At 37.4% G+C, this 20,943-nt stretch overlaps 1 protein-coding gene across 1 annotated transcript in view; it reads left to right on the top strand.

The window, feature by feature from the left end:
* LOC105980356 (cholesterol 7-alpha-monooxygenase) overlaps nucleotides 1-18,762 on the top strand; it is a 45,185-nt gene extending 26,423 nt beyond the window's left edge. Inside the window, exons 3-8 of the mRNA XM_013009211.1 lie at nucleotides 10,319-10,420; nucleotides 11,630-11,870; nucleotides 12,630-13,216; nucleotides 14,485-14,615; nucleotides 15,861-16,036; nucleotides 17,327-18,762. Coding sequence (XP_012864665.1) covers nucleotides 10,341-10,420; nucleotides 11,630-11,870; nucleotides 12,630-13,216; nucleotides 14,485-14,615; nucleotides 15,861-16,036; nucleotides 17,327-17,638 — 1,527 coding nt within the window. The 5' untranslated portion in view covers nucleotides 10,319-10,340 and the 3' untranslated portion in view covers nucleotides 17,639-18,762. The remainder of the gene's footprint in view (nucleotides 1-10,318; nucleotides 10,421-11,629; nucleotides 11,871-12,629; nucleotides 13,217-14,484; nucleotides 14,616-15,860; nucleotides 16,037-17,326) is intronic.
* Nucleotides 18,763-20,943: the final 2,181 nt, after the last annotated feature.

The raw sequence follows: 20,943 nt of genomic DNA, 5'->3' as shown, positions 1-20,943 counted from the left end.
TTTTTGAGAAGCTTGTTCACAGCTGTTAGAGGAGAAAATCCTTCTGTTTAGTTGGGCAACAAGACTCCTTATCAGACATTGGGAACATATGACAAGTCAGCATTTTATCTTGTGTAAAATGGGTGTAGAGATCAGCTAACTTTGCATCCCAGATGAAGACTGACAAGACATCAGAGGAAGAGAAGGACAAAGCTGTCTGGACAGAGAGTAAGAAAAATCTACTCTCTTCCATGTAGGGCAAGTAGATACTCACAAGGCCAGAAGAGAGTGAAAAAATCAGCGGCAAATGACAATGGTGTCCTGTGTCCCTTATGACTTCTAAAATACCACTACTGCAACATACTCGACATTCATTTAGAGACAATGTTTCTTCCTAAATAGTCAGGTTTCATTCCTGGCACACAGAACACATAATGTTGGGAGGAATTTGAAGGCTTCATGGAGCTAGAGGATGCTGTTGGGAGAACAAGATAGAAAAAAAAAAAAACCATAATTCTCAGGGAAGAATGTGAAACAGGAAAACATTTTTTTGTTTTTTATTGTTATTTGTCTATTGAATTTCTGGGTAAAGGCAGCTTGGAAAAACAGAGATTATATACAGAAATGTGGGAAAGTTTATAACTCAGCTACTTGGGAGGCAGAGATTGGGAGGATCTATGTCCTAGGTGAAAAGGTGAGACCCTCTCAAGAAAGTAACTAAAGCAAAAGAAAGCGCTGGCAGTTTGGCTTATGTGGTCTGCTAATTTAAACCTCCGTATCTCCAAAAAAGTAGGAGAAATGCAAGAAATACTGCTTGTTTTCCTACTACCTCATGACAACATTTATTAGCTTGTAATTTAAATGTTACTAATTTAATTTGTTTGAAAATTTCTTTAGATTCACCTTTTGAGGGTGATGTTTCCTCTTGCCTCTTGCAATATATAATAAAAGAGAATTTTATATTCTAGTTTTTTTTTTAATCGGTTGTGGGGCTTGAACTCTGGGCCTGGGCACTGTGCCTCAGCATTTCAGCTCAAGGCTAGTGCTCTACCACTTAAGCCAGAGAGCCACTTCTGGTTTTCTGGTGGTTTATTGGAGATAAGACTTGGGACTGGGAAGGTGGCTCAGTGGTAGAGTGCTTTCCTTGCATGTGTGAGGCCCTGGGTTCAATTCCTCAGCACCACATAAGCAGAAAAAATGGGAAGTGGTGCTGTGGCTCAAGTGGTAGAGTGCTATCCTGAAGAGCTGAGAGACAGTGCCCAGGCCCAGAGTTCAAGCCCCATGACCAACCAAAAATAAAAAAGAGTCTCACAGATTTTTCCTGCCCTGGCTGGCTTTGAACCATGATCTACAGATCTCAGCCTCCTGAGTAGCGAGGATTACAGGCCTGAGTCACCGGCACCCAGCTTATATTCTAATTTAGAGTTTTCTTGAAACATGAAGTGGAGAGGCAAAAGTTTGTAATACTAGGTCTTGGACCTAGTATGAAAGGATGATACATATCACACATAACACACACACACACACACATAACACACACACACTACACTACATCACTTCTTCCTATCTCAAAGTAGAAAGAGGGTGGAAAAATAAATGAAAGATAACCATGGCTATATTTGGCAGTCAGTTTACTAAACTTCTACTTTTTTTTTTTTTGCCAGTCCTGGGGCTTGAACTCAGGGCCTAGTACTGTCCTTAAACTTCTTTTGCACAAGGCTAGCAAGCTACCACTGAGCCACATTCCCAGCCCAAAACTTCTACTTTTTTAAGCTAGATTCTCTGAAGAGATAATGTAAAGTACTTGTTCAAAATACTTCCAAGCACATATTCATGTTTATACCATATTACCATCCTTAACCAGATGAGAGACAATTAGAATAATGCCACTTTCTTTTCCCAGCTAATTGCTTAAATACTCAACTCACTAAATTAGAAAGACACTCAACATCCCCACAAACTTTTCTTAGCAACAAGGTACAGGAACCCAAAGGACCCATTTAATCCAAAGGGAGCCAGTCTTGGACAAAATTTCATCTGTTCATCAGTTGATTCTACTTTTTCATATTATTGAATGATTAAAAATCAATTCTGGGGCTGAGAATATGACTTAGTGGTAGAAGGCTTGCCTAGTATGCATGAAGCCCTGAGTTCAGTTCCTCAGTACCGCATAAACAGAAAAAGCCAGAAGTGGCACTGTGTCTAGAGTGATAGAGTGCTAGCCTTAAGCAAAAGAAGCTTAGGGACAGTGCCTAGGCTCTGAGTTCAAGTCCCAGGACTGGCAAAAACAAAGGAAAAAAATCAATTCTAGTTGGCAATGTCAAACACAGATGGTGAGGACCCAGCTCTGTACCATCAGCTACATGAACATTCACTCCCTGGTTATAAGAATGCAAAATTGTACAGCTACTATGGTAATTTACAAGCCTTAACACAGTCTCCCAGCTCTACTACTGGCTACCAACTTTACTATGGCTTTCTCATATTTATAGTGTCCCCTCTATAAGTTTTCAGTTATCTGAAGTTAACTATGGTTCAAAATTATTAAATGGAAAATACCCCAAATAATCCATTATTTATAAACTATGTGCCATTTTGAGTTGCACATGACAACCTTTCTCCATTCTTGTCATCTCCTGTGGGATGGGAATCGTCCATTTGTCTGGCATAGCCATACTGTGTATACAAGCCACCCATTAGTCACTCAGCCAGCTTCTCAACTATCTGATTGACTATCTAGATACTACAGGCTTCTGTTTTTTTGTTTGTTTGTTTGTTTTTGTTTTTGGTCATGGGGCTTGAACTCTGGGCTTGGACGCTGTCCCTGTGCTCTTCAGCTCAAGGCAAGCACTCTACCACTTGAGCCATAGTGGCGCTTCTGGTTTTCTGGTGGTTTATTGGAGATAAGAGTCTCATGTTCTCTCCTGCCCGGGCTGGCTTTTAACCGTGATCCTCAGATCTCAGCCTCCTGAGGACCTAGGATTACAGTCCTGAGCCACCGGCGCCTGGAGGTGCTTCTGTTTTTATGACACTTATTTTTTACTTAGTAGTTCTCAAACACAATAGTGACACTGGTTATTTGGATATGTCAAAGAAAAGCCATAAAATGTTTCCTTTAGCTAAAAGGGTTAAACAATTAATAGGAAAAGTAAAAATTACATGTCATAGTGTCTAAGATCTATGGTGAGAATGAATCTTTTATCCATATAATTGTGAAAAATAAAAATAAATCAGTGTCAATTTTGCAGTTGGTGTCACATGGGTGACACCAGATCAGTTACTGCAAATCACAGATATTCCTACAGATTCAAGTATAGGTGTGGGATAAAAATATAAAAATCACTTTGGAGATTGTTTCTTCCAATAAAGGAGCTGCTTTCATATGCTGGGAAGAGATGAAGACGTTGATTAAGGAGAGAGGATACCATTCAAAGCAAGTCTAAAACCACATTCCATCTAGGGATTGTAGTATTTCATGTTTACCACAAAGATTGATAAAGTGCAATTAAGACATTTTGAGTGAAAGGGAAAGATGACATTTATACAACCTTTATTATATTATATTGTTCTAGCTTATTATTAATTATTTAAAGTCCCTTAAACACCTAATATATAAATTAAATTTTACCATAAGTATGTATGTATAGGAAAAAAAACCCATAGTATATGTTAGGTATGGATTATTCATGGCTTTTTTCACTTGGGGCCTTGAAATATATCCTCCATCAGCAAGTAACTACAGGGAAGGGATCAGTGCATGTAGCTGTACACTAGAGGGCAGTATGCACATTTACCTTGGTAAGTGATGTTAGGCCAAATTTCTAGCACAAACATATTTGTACTAAAAAGAATAAAATTTGCTCAAAACAAAAAAAAAGTCCTTGTACTATTTTATAATACTATATGGTTTTTAATGTGGCTGTAACATGTTTGATATTGTCCAGAAATGCACAAGATAGGAAAAAAGCATTACCTTATCATAAGAGACATCTAAGAAAAATGCACAGCTAATTGTATATTTAATAGTATAAAACAAAGGAAGAGGCAACAATGCTTGATAAGAAATGTACTAATTACCTTGCTCATGTAATTGTAACCCCTCTGTACAGTATTTTCACAATAAAAAAGTGACTTGTCTTTCCTCTTTCTTTCTCTTTCTGTTTCTTTCTTTGCTTCCCCTCTTCTGTCCTTCTCTTTCTCTCATTCTCCTTCCTTCCTCCCTCCCCTTTCTTTCATCTCTCCCCTTCTTTCCCTCCCTCACTCTCTCTTCTTACAAACCATTCCCCTCTTCACCCTCCTTCCTTTCCCTTTTTCTTTCATTTTTATCTTCCTCCTCTTCCTGACTTCTCCTTTCTATTTCTCCCTTTTTTCTTCCTGATCCCTAGCTCCCTTCCTTTCTTTTTCTTTTCTTCACTCCAGTGGGGAAATGAACCCAAAGCCTCATTCATGCTCAGTAAACGTTTTGCCAGTGAGTTACATTCCCGGCCCTGTTTCTTAAAAGAAACTGCATACAAATGTAGTATTAGTTGATATGTGCTGACGGCTTTGGTTGTTCTTTTTACTGTGTACTTCTCCAGGGTAAGTGTGTTTCGTATATATTTGCTCCTATGGATAGGGTATTATTGGATTGGGAGGTATGTTCTCTGACTCTTCACACCTGACACAGTGGTGTAGAGTGCCATACTGTTGTGCATGAATGTACAACAAATTGTAGGCTATGGAGGAACTCAGGTAAACTGAGGCCTTCTGGCTATGAAAGCCCTTTTTTCATCAGAACACTGACTTACCCTTCCCTGCTGCAATGGAAAATCCACAGGGCAAGGGTCGCAGCTATAGTGTTTGCCTGGTGTCCTCGCTTCCCCACTGCTGACTCAGTACCTGGCAAATGTAGGTACTGTTCAGTGTGTGTGTGTGTGTGTGTGTGTGTGTGTGTGTGTGTGAGACAGAGAGAAAAAGAGGCAGACAGAAAATAGATACAAATGTACCAGCTGAAACAGAATAAAAGAGTAGATAAGGAGTTGGCCTGGGAGGCAGCATTTATTCAATATGGGAAGCCAAATCACTATGCTAAAAACACATCAAGACAGCATAAAACCTATACCAGGCAAGGCACGCCTTTGGAAATGTTGTAGGTATTTTCTTGTAATCTATGCTTGGTTTTGACAACTGTAACAAGCTGTCTGAATACCTATCCTCCAGATTATTATAGGCAGCACTTAGTACTATGAGAGATACTAATTCTGGACATGTGACAATGGCAAGAAGTGACATCCTTGGAAGGAAAGTTGTAAAGAATGTACAGCAAGAAAACTTGCATAAATATCTATAGTTGAGCTTCTGCTTCTCTGTGTGTCTCTAGATGTGTTTCCTGCATTATTGTTGTATAAAGAAGAAAGTGTAAGCCAGGTACTGGTGGCTTGTGGCTGTAATTCTAGCTGCTCAGAAGCTTGAGATCTGAGGATTGCAGTTCAAAGCCAGCCCAGTTAGAAAAAGTCCATGAGACTCTTATCTCCAATAAACTACTCAGAAAAAGCCAGAAGTGGTGCTGTGGCTCAAGTGGTAGAGTGCTAGGCATTGTGTACAAAGAGGCTCAGGGACAGCACCCAGGCCCAGAGTTCAAGCCCCAGGACTGACAAACATAAATAAAAAGGAGGAGGAGGAGGAGGAGGAGGAGGAGGAGGAGGAGAAATTACAAGAAACAGATGAGAATAAGTGATTGGAAGATAAATACTAACCAGGCTCTGGTTGATAAGTTTGTAGTGTTCTGAAAAGTGGTAAAGAAGAACGCTATATGGAAGTTTTCTGAGGTTATAAATATACTTTTTAAAAAATCATTTTGAAAACTTTATTTCCACATCATTATAGATACATAGGAGTTTGTTGTCACTTGTCTGAGAGATAGCTTTAGAGGGTTAACTTCTCTGGATATTAGATTGGTGTTTGCTCTGACTCTGATACTCTGTCGTGATTGCCCATATAAAGGTTTGAGTTCTTCATTCATTATTTAAGATATGCAAAAATATATACTTTAAGATAAACATTTAAAACACTTAAAAGTCTAGATGTGTTTAATGTGAAAAATGCATTCAAACCATAATAAGATTCTGAGAGAAATCAATGTCCTGACAGAAAGTGATTGATCTTAAAGTATTTCATAAAGAATTTGTAGTCTCAGCTGGCCACCAGTGTCTCATGCCAGTAATCCTAGCTACACAGGAGGCTGAGATCTGAGGATTCTGATGATTATGGTTCAAAGCCAGCCCGGGAAGGAAAGTTCATGAGATTCTTATTTCCAGTTAACCTAAATGCACACACACACACAGACACACACAGAAATGAAGCTGTGGGTCAACTGGTAGAACATCAGCCTTGAGTTAAAAAGCTAAGGCATAGCACCTAGGCCCAGAGTTTAAGTCCAGTACTGGTGCATACACACATAAAAAATTGTATACTGTTTTAGGAGATCAAAAATTATGGAATAGGGGCTGGGAAGGTGGTTCAGTGGTAGAGTGTTTGCTTTGCATGCATGAGGCCCTGGGTTCGATTCCTCAACACCCCATAAGCAGTAAAAGCCGAAAGTGGTGCTGTGGCTCAAGTGGTAGAGCACTAGGTTTGAGCTGAAGAGCTGAGGGACAGTGCCCAGGCCCAGAGTTCAGGCCCCACAACCGACCAAAACCGACCAAAGTAGAAGTAACTCAAATGTCCATAAATAGGGAATCAGTAAAATAAATTATAGGTGATTATATGTATGTATACATATTAGAATTCTAAGTACACGTACTTAATGATATATAGTTATTTGAGGGAAATGCAAGGGTTTGGCATTCAGCTTTTAAAAATACTATGTAACAAACCTGAAGTCTTTTTTTTTTGAAGTCTTGAATATAACTCTATATATGTATGAATTATAAACTGACTAAGTATTTCTCACCTAATAGCCACTTTTTGTCTTCTTGAACTCAGAGCAGTGTGTGATAGGGTTAATCACTCATCATTATTCAAATTCATTCTTGTCTATGCATTCCATTCTTGCTTTTCTGTGATGTAATGTGCTCTGGATTTTCTTCAGTTTATTTTTCATCCTTTATTTTCCCTCTCTGACAGACCTCTATGAATGCAATGTCCTGTGGCCTGGTGTTGAATTGCACTTATTGCTTTGCCTTTACATTCTTCTAAAATAATCTTATAGGGCCTTCTGGCTTTAAATACCATCCCAGTGTTGACTTGAAATTAGTATCTCTGATATTCTCCTTTCTCTTTACCTAGAGACTCTTTTACTCAATTTTAATGCAATGTTGTCACATGAATGTCTAATAGAGCTCCCAGAATTCAAGTTACATTAGTATTCTGATTATTGCCCCTTTGTCTTTGTGTGTGTGTGTGTGTGTGTGTGTGTGTGTGTGTGTATGTATGTATGTATCTATGTATGTGTATGCCAGTATTGGGGTTTGAAGTCAGGACCTATGAACTGTCCCTTAGCTATTTAGCTCAAAATGGGTGCTCTACCATGTGAGCCACAGCTCCACTTCCAGCTTTTTTGGTAATTTATTGGAGATAAGAATCTCATAGACTTTCTTGCCCAGACTGGCTTTGAATTGTGTGCCTCAGATTTCAGACTCCTGAGTAGCTAGAATTACAAGCACCTGGCTTTCTTTTGTCTGTTAACCTAACCAACTTTCTACTCAATCAATTTTTCCTAGTCTATTGTACCTTCTTTCTGTTTGGTAGACAAATCAAGCTCATCCTTAACTCAGGATCTTGGTATTTTCTAGTCCCTCTCCTTGGAATGGGTGATCTCAATTTTCTTAATTGTCATTGAATTTATTTTGCATTTATTTCATGCTCATCAAAACCTGGATTAGTCAAGTTAGGAGATGTTTTAATTCCTTTAACAGGTACTACAAGGTTTTAGTTATTACATATTATTTAGCATAGGAGCTAAATAAGATATTCACTCTAAGTAGTTTTTAGCTTGGATATGTATTGTAATCACAATTTTTTCCATTAATAAAGGCCATGGCATGAAGCAAGTCCATAAAATGAATTCCAGTGTGGTATATATAGGGCTTCTATTGCTAGTGAATACTTTATCCACTTCTAAACAAAATCATTTTGAAATAGTACTATTCTCAAAACTTCCACTCTTAGATATTTAGATGCTAACTCTCTAATTCTTTTAATTTTTTTTTTGTCGGCTGTGGGTCTTGAACTCTGGGCCTGGTACTTGTCCCTCAGCTCTTCAGCTCAAGGCAAGCACTCTACCAGTTGAGCCACAGTGCCATGTCCAGTTTTCTGAGTGGTTTATTGAAGATAAGAGTCTCACAGGCTTTCCTGCTCAGGCTGGCTTTGAACCGTGATCCTCAGATCTCAGCTTCCTGAGTAGCTAGGATTATAGGCGTGAGCTACCAGTGCCTGCCTTAACTCTCTAATTCTTAAGTTCACGTTCCAGTAAGAACTATCATCAGGGTTATCTGTATTGATTTATATTCTGCTTATGTAACTGTAACCCCTCTGTACATCACCTTTACAATAAAAAATAATGTTAATCTTAAAAAAAGAGGAAAAGAAAATATCAGGCTTGATATGTTTTAACAGAATTGCAATAGATTTTAAAACTTCAGATGCTAAATGTCATCTCCTGAGAAAGGCTTTCTCTGATCATCATACGTATAAGCAGGAGTTTTACTTTTTGCTTTTACTCTATTCTTAGCATATTTTATCATCTGTCTCACCCATAGAATAAAATCTCTATGAGAGCAGAAGACCTGTGTATCTTGCTAATACTTGTAACTAGAATACTGAGACAAGTTTTTGGAACATAATAAATGCTTAGTTAGTATTTATGTTCAATAGAGAGCTAGGTTATAGCTCAGTGAGAGAATGCTTGTCTAGAATCAGTAAGGGCTTGGGCTCAATCCTCAGTTCTTCAAAAAGTGCTAAGTAAAATTTGAAGAATATACATCAATGATTGCCTCTGAGTGAGAATAGCATGTGTAAATTATAAACTGATATCCAGTTAGAATTAATTTGTCTGAAATAAAGTATGCTATGTTTCAGGTAGCATTGAATTATTTGAGGTGAAGTGCATTGCTTTCAGCTGGGCACAGTGGCTCATGCCTATACTCCTAGCTACCAGGGAGGCAAAGGCAGGAAGACTGATGTCTGTGGATGGCCCTGGCAAAATCCCCAGATCTTATTTGAAAAACAACTAAAACAAACAAACACACACACACACACAAAAGCAAAAGAGGGGTTGTAAGGGGTCTGGGGTTGTGTCTGAAGTGGTAGAGCATCTACCTAGCAAGCATGGGTCCAGAGTTCAAACTCCAAGACCTCAAACTCCCCTCCCCCAACAAAGAACAAAACCCAATCTTAAACAATTAGTTAATAAATCTTTAATTATAACTAATGTCTGATATAGTTTGGATATCTGAGATAAGCTAGAAGATGCACTTAAGTGGAATTGTTTCTTGCTTTATGATGTTACTTAAGTAACATATTAGGACATATGTAAAATACACATGATTTTTCAAAACCCTGAAAAGTTAAGCAAGAGAATGTCTTACTCCTTCGCTTTTAACACAATTCTTTATTTCCTTTGAATTTTTTTAAATTTATTTTTTATTGTGAACATTCTGTACAGAGGGGTTACAATTACATGGGCAAGATAATGAGTACTTTTCTTATCAAGCATTGTAGCCTCCACCTTTGTTTCCCCTTCTCATCCCTTTCCAGCCTCCCCCGGCCCCCCCACCCAATCTTCCCCCCCCCACCAAAGTTGTAAAGTTCATTTTCGACATGACAATGTGTACTTCTCATTGTTGCAACGGGTCCACCTGTATCCTTATTTAAATACTCATTTTTCCCTTTCCCCTCCCAAATTTCCTTTGAATTTAAAGTTCCTTTTTCAAAAGGCAAAATCAAATCACAACCTGGATGAATAACTTATGATTGCTTGTCTTTAAATTATATTTTACATCTTTATAAGACGTATTCAACACTAATAGGTTTATTTGTTCTTTTTATAGACATTCTAAACTAGTAATATTAGCTGTTGTCCCCTAGTCTGAATGTTAAGACAACACATGATAGAGAGAATTCCAGGTTATCAAGTATTGCAGGTCTCTGATTGTTTTGGAAGCTCTTCTGATACTATGGACTTAGTTCAAGGCCAGTTGATACCACTTTTTCTTTTTTCTAGTATGATGACAAATGGTTAGTGTTTGCTTTGGTCACTAAGTTCAAGTTATTGGATCAGGGTCCTAAGTATATATAAAGCCTGGCCTTGAGTTTCTCCAGGGACATCTTTGCTTTTCTAATCTTAGATTCTCCTCTTCAGGAATTCTGCACCAGATTGAAAAATGATGACCATAACTTTGATCTGGGGGATTGTTATAACAGTGTGCTGTTGCTTATGGATTATTTTTGGAATAAGGAGAAGGTAAGGAATATTTTATTTTCCCTTGAAATTATCTTTTAGTTCATTGTTCTAGTGCTTCTTTGCCTTTATTATTATATACAATAATTCTGGTCTTGGCTATTTACACAGAATAGTATTTTAGTCTTTCATGTTTTTAGATCAAAATTTTAAATGCTAAATGTATCTTTTTGTACTGTTTTGTTTTTGGTGCTGGAATCAAATTCAAGGTCTTACAAATACTAGAGAAGAGCAATATCACCGAGGTATATCCCTGGCCCCTAGAACACTAATACCTTTAAACTACGAAGATTTTGAAAACTTCACTGTGCAGTCCTTTGTGCTATTTGTTTTTCTCTCTGCAAAGAAAAGACACACATGAAACAGTTCTGATAGTAGGCAAATCATTCTTTTTTTTGGGGGGGGGTCCGGTTGTGGGGCCTGAACTCTGGGCCTGGGCGCTGTCCCTCAGCTCTTCAACTTAAGGATTATGCTCTACCACTTGAGCCACAGTGCCACTTCTGGCTTTTTTCTTTTTTTGCTTATGTGGTGCTGAGGAATCAAACCCAGGGCCTCATGCATGCAAGGCAAGCACTCTACCACTGAGCCACCTTCCCAGCCCCTGGCAAATCATTCTTAAAAACGATTGTAAATACTAGAAAGTAGTTTATTCCTCCATATCTTGGGAGGAGGGATGTTGCTGGCTTTGTTGATCCTTTTACCCACATCACTGGGAACAGCATTTAGCACTTAGTAGACCATCAAGTAGTTATTTATTGCATGTGTGACTAGGCAGACAGATGAATTGATAAGCATGAACAAGTGTATGGATAGATTTAGTAATCATTTTCAGCAAAATAATATTAGGTTATTAAGTTAATAGAATGTTATTTTTTTAAAAAACAGATTTTTTTATCAACAAAATGAGTATTTATGCTTAGCATGGCAATATGCTACTGTAATCACAGCCATTTGGGAGGTACAGGCAGTGGGATTCAGAGTTCAAGGCCAGCCCAGGCAAAGTTAGTGAGACTGTCTTAAAGACAAAATGAAACAAAAAAATGGAATTGGGGGAGTAGCTCAGATTAAATCCCCAATTTTACACCCCCCACACATACACACACACAATGGTACTCATAGAATACAGCAGAATGAAATTTGAGATTATGGTGAAAATTTACAAAAATATAAATATGTAATTTCATATATCTATTGTACATTTGTCTCTCATAGGAAGACAGGTGAACCACCGCTGGAAAATGGGTTGATCCCTTATCTTGGCTGTGCTCTGAAATTTGGGGCCAATCCTCTTGAGTTTCTCAGAGCAAATCAAAGGAAACATGGACATGTTTTTACCTGTAAATTAATGGGAAAATATGTTCACTTCATCACAAATTCCTTATCATACCATAAGGTGTTATGCCATGGGAAATATTTTGATTGGAAAAAATTTCACTACACTACTTCTGCAAAGGTATTGGATTTTACATTTATACAGATTTTTTTGTCTTAAATATATCTATCTGTTTAGTAATTTGGATATTCTTAGACAATAGAGTAGAGATGTTGAAGAAAGCTAATCTATTGTTGAGATCTTTAGATAAGTAATAAATAAAATCAAGCACCTTAAGTACAAATATAATAAAAATCCAAAGTAGGAACTGGATGCCAGTGGCTCAGAAGGCTATAAACCTAGCTACTCAGAGGGTTGAGATCTGAGGATCATGGTTCAAAACATTCTGGTCAGAAAAGTCCATGAGGCCCTTATCTCAAACTATCAGACAAAAGACAGACATGGATCTGTGGTTCAAGTAGTGGAACACCAACCAGACTTGTGGGAATAAAGCCAAGTGTAAGCATGAGGCCCTGACTTCAAGCTCCAGTACCAACACAGGAGCGTGAGCACGCACATACACACACACACACACACACACACATACTCACACACAAACGCGCACACACAGAGAACTGATTAAAGACACTATTGGTTAGTATCAATTCATGAAGTAGAATAATTAATAAGAAAGATATGACTAGAGTTTTAATGAAGAGCTGAGATTTAAACTTGGACTTATAGGAAGGATATGATTTTGGGGATCTCTTTGTAAATTCCTAAGATGTGATCTGTGGGAAGGCCAAGTGGAGAAGTTTGAAAAGATCTACCTTACTTTTAAGTTGCTTACTAGAACTAGGTCGGGTTCAATTGCTTGTCTTACTTTTTCTTTGCTCTCAGGCATTTGGACATAGCAGCATTGACCCAAATGATGGAAATACCACTGAGAACATCAATGACACTTTCATCAAAACCCTGCAGGGTGATGCCTTGAATTGTCTCTCAGAAGCCATGATGGAAAACCTCCAACTCGTCCTGAGACCTCCCAACTTTCCTAAGTCCAGGAGTGCTGCCTGGGTATCAGAAGGGATGTACGCCTTCTGCTATCGAGTGATGTTTGAAGCTGGGTACTTAACTCTCTTTGGCAGAGATCTTACAAAGACAGAAGCACAACGAGCCCAGATCCTAAACGATCTTGACAACTTCAAGGAATTTGATAGAGTCTTTCCGGCCTTGGTGGCAGGCTTCCCCATTCATGTGTTCAAGACAGCACACCAAGCCAGAGAAAAGCTGGCTGAGGACTTGAAGCACGAGACCCTCCGCACCAGGGACCATGTGTCGGAACTGATCCGGCTGCGAATGTTTCTCAATGATACGCTGACCACCTTCGATGACATGGAGAAGGCCAAGACACATCTTGCTGTCCTCTGGGCCTCACAGGCAAACACCATTCCCGCGACTTTCTGGAGCTTGTTTCATATGATTAGGTGACTACCAGCTTCTATTTGTTCCCTTATTCAGGAAGACAGCACAAATTTAACTATTTAAACTTTTTCAAAAAAGCAGAAAGATTGGTAGTGTACTCTCAGGCTATCAATATAACACCAGGCCTGTGGTTTCTCTGTATCAATTCATTGAACCCTCAGAAAAAAGTGAGCAGAGTTTTAGAAAACTTTGGCAGCCAGACAGAAAGGGTGTTCCTGAAACCACAGAACTTAAATGAGCTGATAGTGGGTGAATTCAGGTCACCTGGCCCAGTGCCCTTGCTCTTAAGTCCACAATGTTCCTCTTAAAGCCAGTTTAAGTTCATAACTACAGTCTTCATATTCACAAAAATATACATAAGTGATAACTGATTTAAGGACTACCATTAATGAAGTGGCCACACATTTATGTGTATTCATACCTTGCTTTCTTCCTCTAGTAGTAATTGACAGCTTACTGTTGATTGAATTGGAATAAATTCATATTATATATAGTAAGGTTGTAACATCAATTTAAAATCATACAGGTGGGCTGGGAAGGTGGCTCAGTGGTAGAGCGCTTGCCTTGCATGCTCGAGGCCCTGGGTTCGATTCCTCAGCACCACATAAGCAAAAAGAAAAAAGCCGGAAGTGGCGCTGTGGCTCAAGTGGTAGAGCGCTAGCCTTGAGCAGAAGAGCTGAGGGACAGCGCCCAGACCCAGAGTTCAGGCCCCACGACCGGACCCAAAAACAAAGAAACAAAAAAAAAATCATACGGGTAACTTTAGCCATAGTTTCTGATAGTCACAAAATATTTATCAGTCAAATATTTCAAGGACTCAATTCACTTTAATTAGATGGTACAGATTCCTAAGCATAATATCCAGTCATTTAGATGAAGCACTCTTCACTTCACAGTTCAAAATTACAAACAGAAAAATTGTGGCATGAACTTTTAACAGTAACTTTAAATTTCCATCTGGAATTCAGCTAGTCTTCTGTATTGCTAACTCAGATGCAGTGTTCTTTCCAAAATGCTATGTATATGACTCATTTGATTTTCCATCCCTTACCAGAATCATTTATTTATTGATGTCTGGTCAATGTTGCCCCTCTAATTCCCTTTCTTGCCAATAATCAAGGACAGAGACACAGTTATGAATAGACTAGAAGTAGACATGTCTCTTTCTCACCTTAACTCCTTCATTAAAAGAAGAGGGAATGCTTATGTGCTTGCAGATCACTGAGTATAGACACATTATTTTCTATACTTCTCTTTTAACTTTTAATAGGAATCCTGAAGCCATGAAGGCAGCCTCAGAAGAAGTGAATGAAGCATTGATGAATGCTGGTCAAACACTCAGCTTTGAAGGCAACCTGATTTCCTTAAATCAAACGCAACTGAATGACTTGCCAGTACTAGGTATGCTTCTATGTTTTCTTCCATTCACAGTGGCATGCTACTAATAATGACAGTCAGCATATTTTATGCCCTTCCTGAGGTCTAGACATTATGCAATGTACCTCATATGATCTTGCTTTCTTAATCTAACAATAATCCTATACCTAGTGGCTATTTCTATGTTTATGTACCAAAACAAAGAAATGGACACGTAGGCAGAAAACTCAGAGACTGAATGGCAGAACTAGTGTCATCAATAATTTGCGACTCTTGCTAGTCTAGGATCTCAATCATAACCCTTTACTCTCTCTGCTTGTACCACTGATCTTATGGTTAAAGGAAGTGTGATATTCAAAAAGTTGATTGAAGTTAGAGGCTGGAAGGCCAGCTCTTCTCATAAGAGCTCTGTATACAGTTGTTCACAAGAAAGCTCATTTTGTTCCTTCATGCCTTTACTTGGCTGTGAAGCATTAAATACATCATCAAATAGTTTGAGTAAACAAATGAATGGAAGACACGTGAAACACATATTTATTATTATCATTTGTTATTATTATCTTTAAGTACTTGTACAAAAGAGTTGCCATTCAAGAAAAACACATTTCTATATAAAAGTATTATCCATTTATTTAATGTCTTGAATAATTCACATAAAACTTGAATAACTCACATAAAAAACAGTCACTAAATTTTCAGATTAGCTGTTTAGTGTCATCATATTGAAATGCAATTTATTTTCGTAAAATAATGGATATCTAGTTCCCACTGATGAACAAGAAGACTAACACAGTCTAGCATTAATGCTATTAATTCAGGTGGTATTTTTAAGATATCATTTAAGATATTAACTCAGATAGCATATTAAAATTGAAATCACTGATAACAGCATAACAGTAATAGAAAAGGGGAAGTTTTCATTTCTGGTTTTAAACAATAGTAGATTTTTAACATCTAAGACACATTTATGTGTACTGACAGTATATTTTTATGTGTGTGCTGGTACTGAAGCTTCCTTGAACTTTCACTTGTTTTTTCTTTTTTGCTCAAGGCTGGTGCTCTAACACTTGATCTAAATCTGCTCTCCCAAAAAGTTAGTCAAGTTTTTCTCTGATCAACTTCTCATTTTTTGTTCATCTTCATATTGTAGATTGACAGAAATATTTTAGAGTCTGTATTATGTGACCAGCAAATACTTCAATTATTCTTTCTCTTATTTTTCCTCCTTTCCCCCTCTCCCTTTTTTCTCTTTTCCTTACAAATATTTAGATAGTATCATCAAGGAGGCTCTGCGGCTTTCCAGTGCCTCTCTAAACATCCGGACAGCTAAGAAGGACTTCACTCTGCACCTTGAAGATGGATCCTACAACATTCGAAAAGATGACATCATAGCTCTTTATCCACAGTTAATGCATTTAGATCCAGAAATCTACCCAGATCCTCTGGTAAGTGACTGCTCTCAAAATTCAGTGTTCAGGAGATGCCTATATAGCTCAAAGATGGAAGGGCATTTACAATTGCAGGACAAATTCAATCATTGTACCCATAGGGAATGTCCCTTTAATGATATCAAATATTTATGCACTTTAGGTAAAGTTAGATACTGACATTTTTATCCCTGATATCTATCATTCCATAGTCTCTGATAGATTGTATTAGCAGTCATGATAATGAAGATGGCTTTCTTTTTCTTTAAAAACATCTACTCTAAATCCATTGAATTGGAGGTCCATGTATTGATTCTTCTAGTTTCTGATTCAAATCCTTCCCGATAGTTCTGCCTGATGGAGGAACTTGTTGCTAGGCAAGCTAAGGAGGTGCCATAAACTTTTCTCAGTCCATCAGTTCTTATTACTTTCTTGTTCTTTTATCTTGTGGTCCAGTGGATTAATGCAGTGGATTAAAAAGGAAAATACTAAGCCAGGCACCAGTGGCTCAGTCCTGTAATCCTAGGTATTCAGGAGGCTGAGGTCTGAGGATCACAGTTTGGAGTCAGCCCAGGCAGGAAAGTCCATGAGACTTTTTTTTGTCGGTCGTAAGGCTTGTACTCTGGGCTTGGGCTCTGTCCCTGTGCTCTTCAGCTCAAGGCTAGCTCTCTACCGCTTAAGCCACAGCATCACTTCCAGTTTTGTGGTGGTTTATTGGAGATAAGAGTCTCACGGACTTTCCTGTCCGGGCTGGCTTTGAACCATCATCCTCAGCTTTCAGCCTCCTGAGTAGCTAGGATTACAGGCATGAGCCACCAGCGGCTGGCTTCCATGAGACACTTATTTTCAATAAATTACTCAGAAAAAGCCGGAAGTGGTGCTGAGGCTCAAGTGGTAAAGTGCTAGCCTTGAGCACAGAAAAGCTCAGGGACAAAGCCACGGGCCTGAGTTCAAGCCCCAGAACTGGCAAGAAAAAACAAAGGAAAGAAAGAAAGGACGAAAGAAAGGAAGGAAGGAAGGAAGGAAGGAAGGAAGGAAGGAAGGAAGGAAGGAAGGAAGGAAGGAAGGAAGGAAAGAAGGAAAAGAAAATTACTGGGAGGGAATGAAGGAAGGGATGATACTGTTCAAAAGGAAATGTACTCATTATCTGACTTATGTAACCGTAATCTCTCAGTATATCACCTTTATAATTACAATAAAGTAAATTTTAAAAAGAAAATTACTCTGGAGTTTCCAGGACAAAAAAAGAGAGAGAACTTTCAGATAGCTTTAAGGATTTCTTTCTTTCTTTTCTTTTCTTCACTGCAGACTTTCAAATACGATCGGTATCTTGATGCAAACAGGAAGCCAAAGACCACCTTCTACAGCAATGGAGTCAAGTTAAAGTATTACTACATGCCCTTTGGATCTGGAGCAATGATATGTCCTGGAAGATGGTTTGCTGTCCAAGAAATCAAGCAATTTTTGATTCTGATGCTTTCATATTTTGAATTGGAGCTTGTGGAGAGCCATTACAAATGTCCCCTTTTGGACCAGTCCCGTGCAGGCTTAGGCATTTTACCACCATTAAATGATGTTCAGTTTAAATATAAACTCAAACAATTGCGAAGATGTGCTTAGAAGAAGAGGATAGACAACAATACATTACTCATGCAAGCGCTATCTTTAGTCCCTTGAGACAAATTCAATTAGTAGTCATAGGAATGGTTTGGCAAGTTCAATTCTGCTCACTAATGCTTTCTCATGAATCTAACATTTCAACCATAGTTTCCAGTTGCTATCTCAGACTAATCCAGTGAGAACTAGTTTCTAGGAACACAATAATTAGTACTCACATGTATAAGTCCATAAGTGTTTATAGCTAGGAACTGGACTTCATTACTTTTAGAGGAAAATGCCTTTTTTCTTTTTCTCAAAATGAAGATCTTCCAACTGGCATTATTTTTCCTAAGGAAATCGTTTTTATTTCTATAAAAATTATTCAACAGTTACAGAAAAGATTCAAATTCACGTTTTAGTGAAATGACATTGTTTTTGGTGTGAATATATACTACAGAAACATTTTAGAAGATTTTGGTAGAGGAAATATATTTTGGCTTTTTTCCTCTATATCCAATATTCATGGCATAAAAAATTACTAAATTCTATAGATGCATATAATATACTTTGAACAACTTCACCCCCTTATATTGACTTAATCTTCTTTTGCTCTCCTCTTTTTCAAAGTCTTTAGTAGTTTTCATCATGCTATCCTTATCTGTTTATATACTTATCTATGCAGCTACTATCTATCATCTATTTATGCACACATGCATAAATGCGATTATATACTTCTTTCCTACCTACCCTCACTCCCCTTTCCCCTTCACATTCCTGCTGATGCTCCTCCAGTCAAGCCTTGCGAAATGATGGCCTTGTGGATCTAAAAATAGAGAATGTATTTTGATTATTTTTCCTTTGTATTTTAATTTGCTGTATCAGGACATTATGTCATGTCCAGTTTTAACTATCTTACATGTATCTTTATTCGGTTTCATATGAGTGAGAAGAGCCTATTCAGAGATTAAAAAGACACCTGTTCTGTCATTACTACAGTTACTCAATATGTGTCAGTGAAAATAATGTATATGAAAATGACTATTTAAAAGCTTTAGTTATAAAACATGCAGGGTTCATTAAGTGCAGCTTGAATTTAGGCATTACCAAACTATATTTTATCTCAATGATGTATAGTCAAGGAAAAATAATTTTTGTTTTTTGGGTCCGGTCGTGGGGCCTGAACTCTGGGCCTGGGCGCTGACCCTCAGCTCTTCAGCTCAAGGCTAGCACTCTACCACTTGAGCCACAGTGCCACTTCTGGCTTTTTTTCTTTTTGGTTATTTGGTGCTGAGGAATCAAACCCAGGGTCTCAGGCATGCAAGGCAAGCACTCTACCACTGAGCCACCGTCCCAACCCAAGGAAAAATAATTTAAGGCTATATGATAGTGTTTAAATCATGTATACCATGCTTCAGTACTTCAAATATTAGAGTTATCAGCCATCGTATTGCTTTGATGTTTCTATATGTATTTATATATAACTTATATTTATGCTTTCTTATATTATTAAAAATATTGTAAAATTTACTAATTTAAAATATACTCATCTTTCAGAAATAAAAGTATTAATATGTGTGCTATAAATTCTAATATCTATAATTTTTAAAAAGTCACCTACTGATAAACTACAACAATATTACTCAGGATTCATTCAAAATATTTATATTTCAAAAATAAAGTAATCAACTCATAAATTGTCTATATACTATACAATTTTATTTACTTATTTATTTATTTTTGTGATGCAGGGGATCAGAACCTTGTGCATGCTAAGCAAGTGTTCTACCACTGAGTTATATGTGCAGCCTTCATCAGAAACTTGTGTGTGTATGTGTGTGTGTGAGAGAGAGAGCAAGACAGAAAGAGAGAGAGAGCAAGAGAGAGAGAGAGGGCTGTCTCTTTTTCTTCAAAGTTAGCATTCTTCCACTTGAGCAACAGCTTCACTTGTGGCTTTCTCAGTAGTTTATTGGAGGTAAGAGTCTCATGTACTATCCTACCCAAGCTGGCTTTCAACTATGATCAGCCTGTTGAATAGCCAGGATTATAGGCATGAGCTACTGGCATCTGGTTATTGGAAGGTTTAAAATCTTGCTATTTAATATTACCATGGAATTCTTTCTTCAATAAGTTCTATTTCTTCCCACCCTCTCCCTTGAACTCACACTGCTGTTGTTCTTGAATGGGCTATTTTTTCCTATTAAGAAAATTAATCTCATTTAGAAGAGGCTCATGATTACTAAACTACTGTTTAGTAAAAACCTGTGACAAATAATTTTTAATGTGTTTCACTAATAGACTAATGAATTCAGTCTCTGAATTCATCCATACATTTTCATCTTCTTTATTTTTGTACTATAGCATTTAACAATTGATAGCTTGAGGACCCAAGGTGCTCTCCAATGTCTTTTTATGTAACCTGAAAGTTAAGTGTGGTTTTTAAATTTTAAGTGGTTAGCACAAACCAAAAAAGAGTATTTCCCAGCATGTGAGAAACATATGAAACTGAAATTTGCACATCTATAAGCTAAGTTATACCAGGATACAACATGCCCATTTGTCTTGTGCTCTTGTCTACAGCTATAGACCTGATTAGCTGCTACAGAGACCACATAGTCATAGTGCCTGAGATATTTAAAGCATGCTTCTTCACAGCAAAGGAGAGCTGTTTGTCAACTACCATTGAACAGCAATTTCCAAAACTTTTTAATTCTAATTTTGGGGAAACAGAGGAGGAGGCAACAATGCTTGATAAGAAACGTACTCATTATCTTGTCCATGTAATTGTAACCCCTCTGTACGGTATTTTCACAATAAAAAAACAAACACAGTAGCAAGTGAACTTTTAAAATGCATGTGTGGAGAACACTCTTTTTCAGATAAAATAGCATAGGTTTTTTAAAACTTAATTCTCACCTTGAGTATGCAAAATACAAACACCACAAAATATTAATTTTTAGTTGTTTACAAATATACAAAATAAAAATTTGCTTGAATTTATAGTATACATTTATTAAGGTAAGGACTATATAAAAAACACATTTATTCTGCTTAAGGCATACTTGGAGTAAATCATTATACAAATTATTGCACATATGAAACCACAGTGCATAACAAACTGTATGCATAAAAAATGTTAAAGAAGGAAACCAGGTATATTTACCTGAGAATACTTTTCTGAAAGCTACATATATAATTACATTCTAAACAATCTCAACTTAGGTTTTTCTCAAAGACTACATTATTCTATTTAGCATTCATATAAAAATGACTACATTATTCTATTTAGCATTCATATAAAAATGACTACATTATTCTATTTAGCATTC

Source organism: Dipodomys ordii, unplaced genomic scaffold (assembly GCF_000151885.1).
Source record: "Dipodomys ordii isolate 6190 unplaced genomic scaffold, Dord_2.0 Scaffold9, whole genome shotgun sequence".
Lineage (NCBI taxonomy): Eukaryota > Metazoa > Chordata > Mammalia > Rodentia > Heteromyidae > Dipodomys > Dipodomys ordii.
Note: the sequence above shows the minus strand (reverse complement) of the source record. Positions and strands in the feature narration are given on the sequence as shown.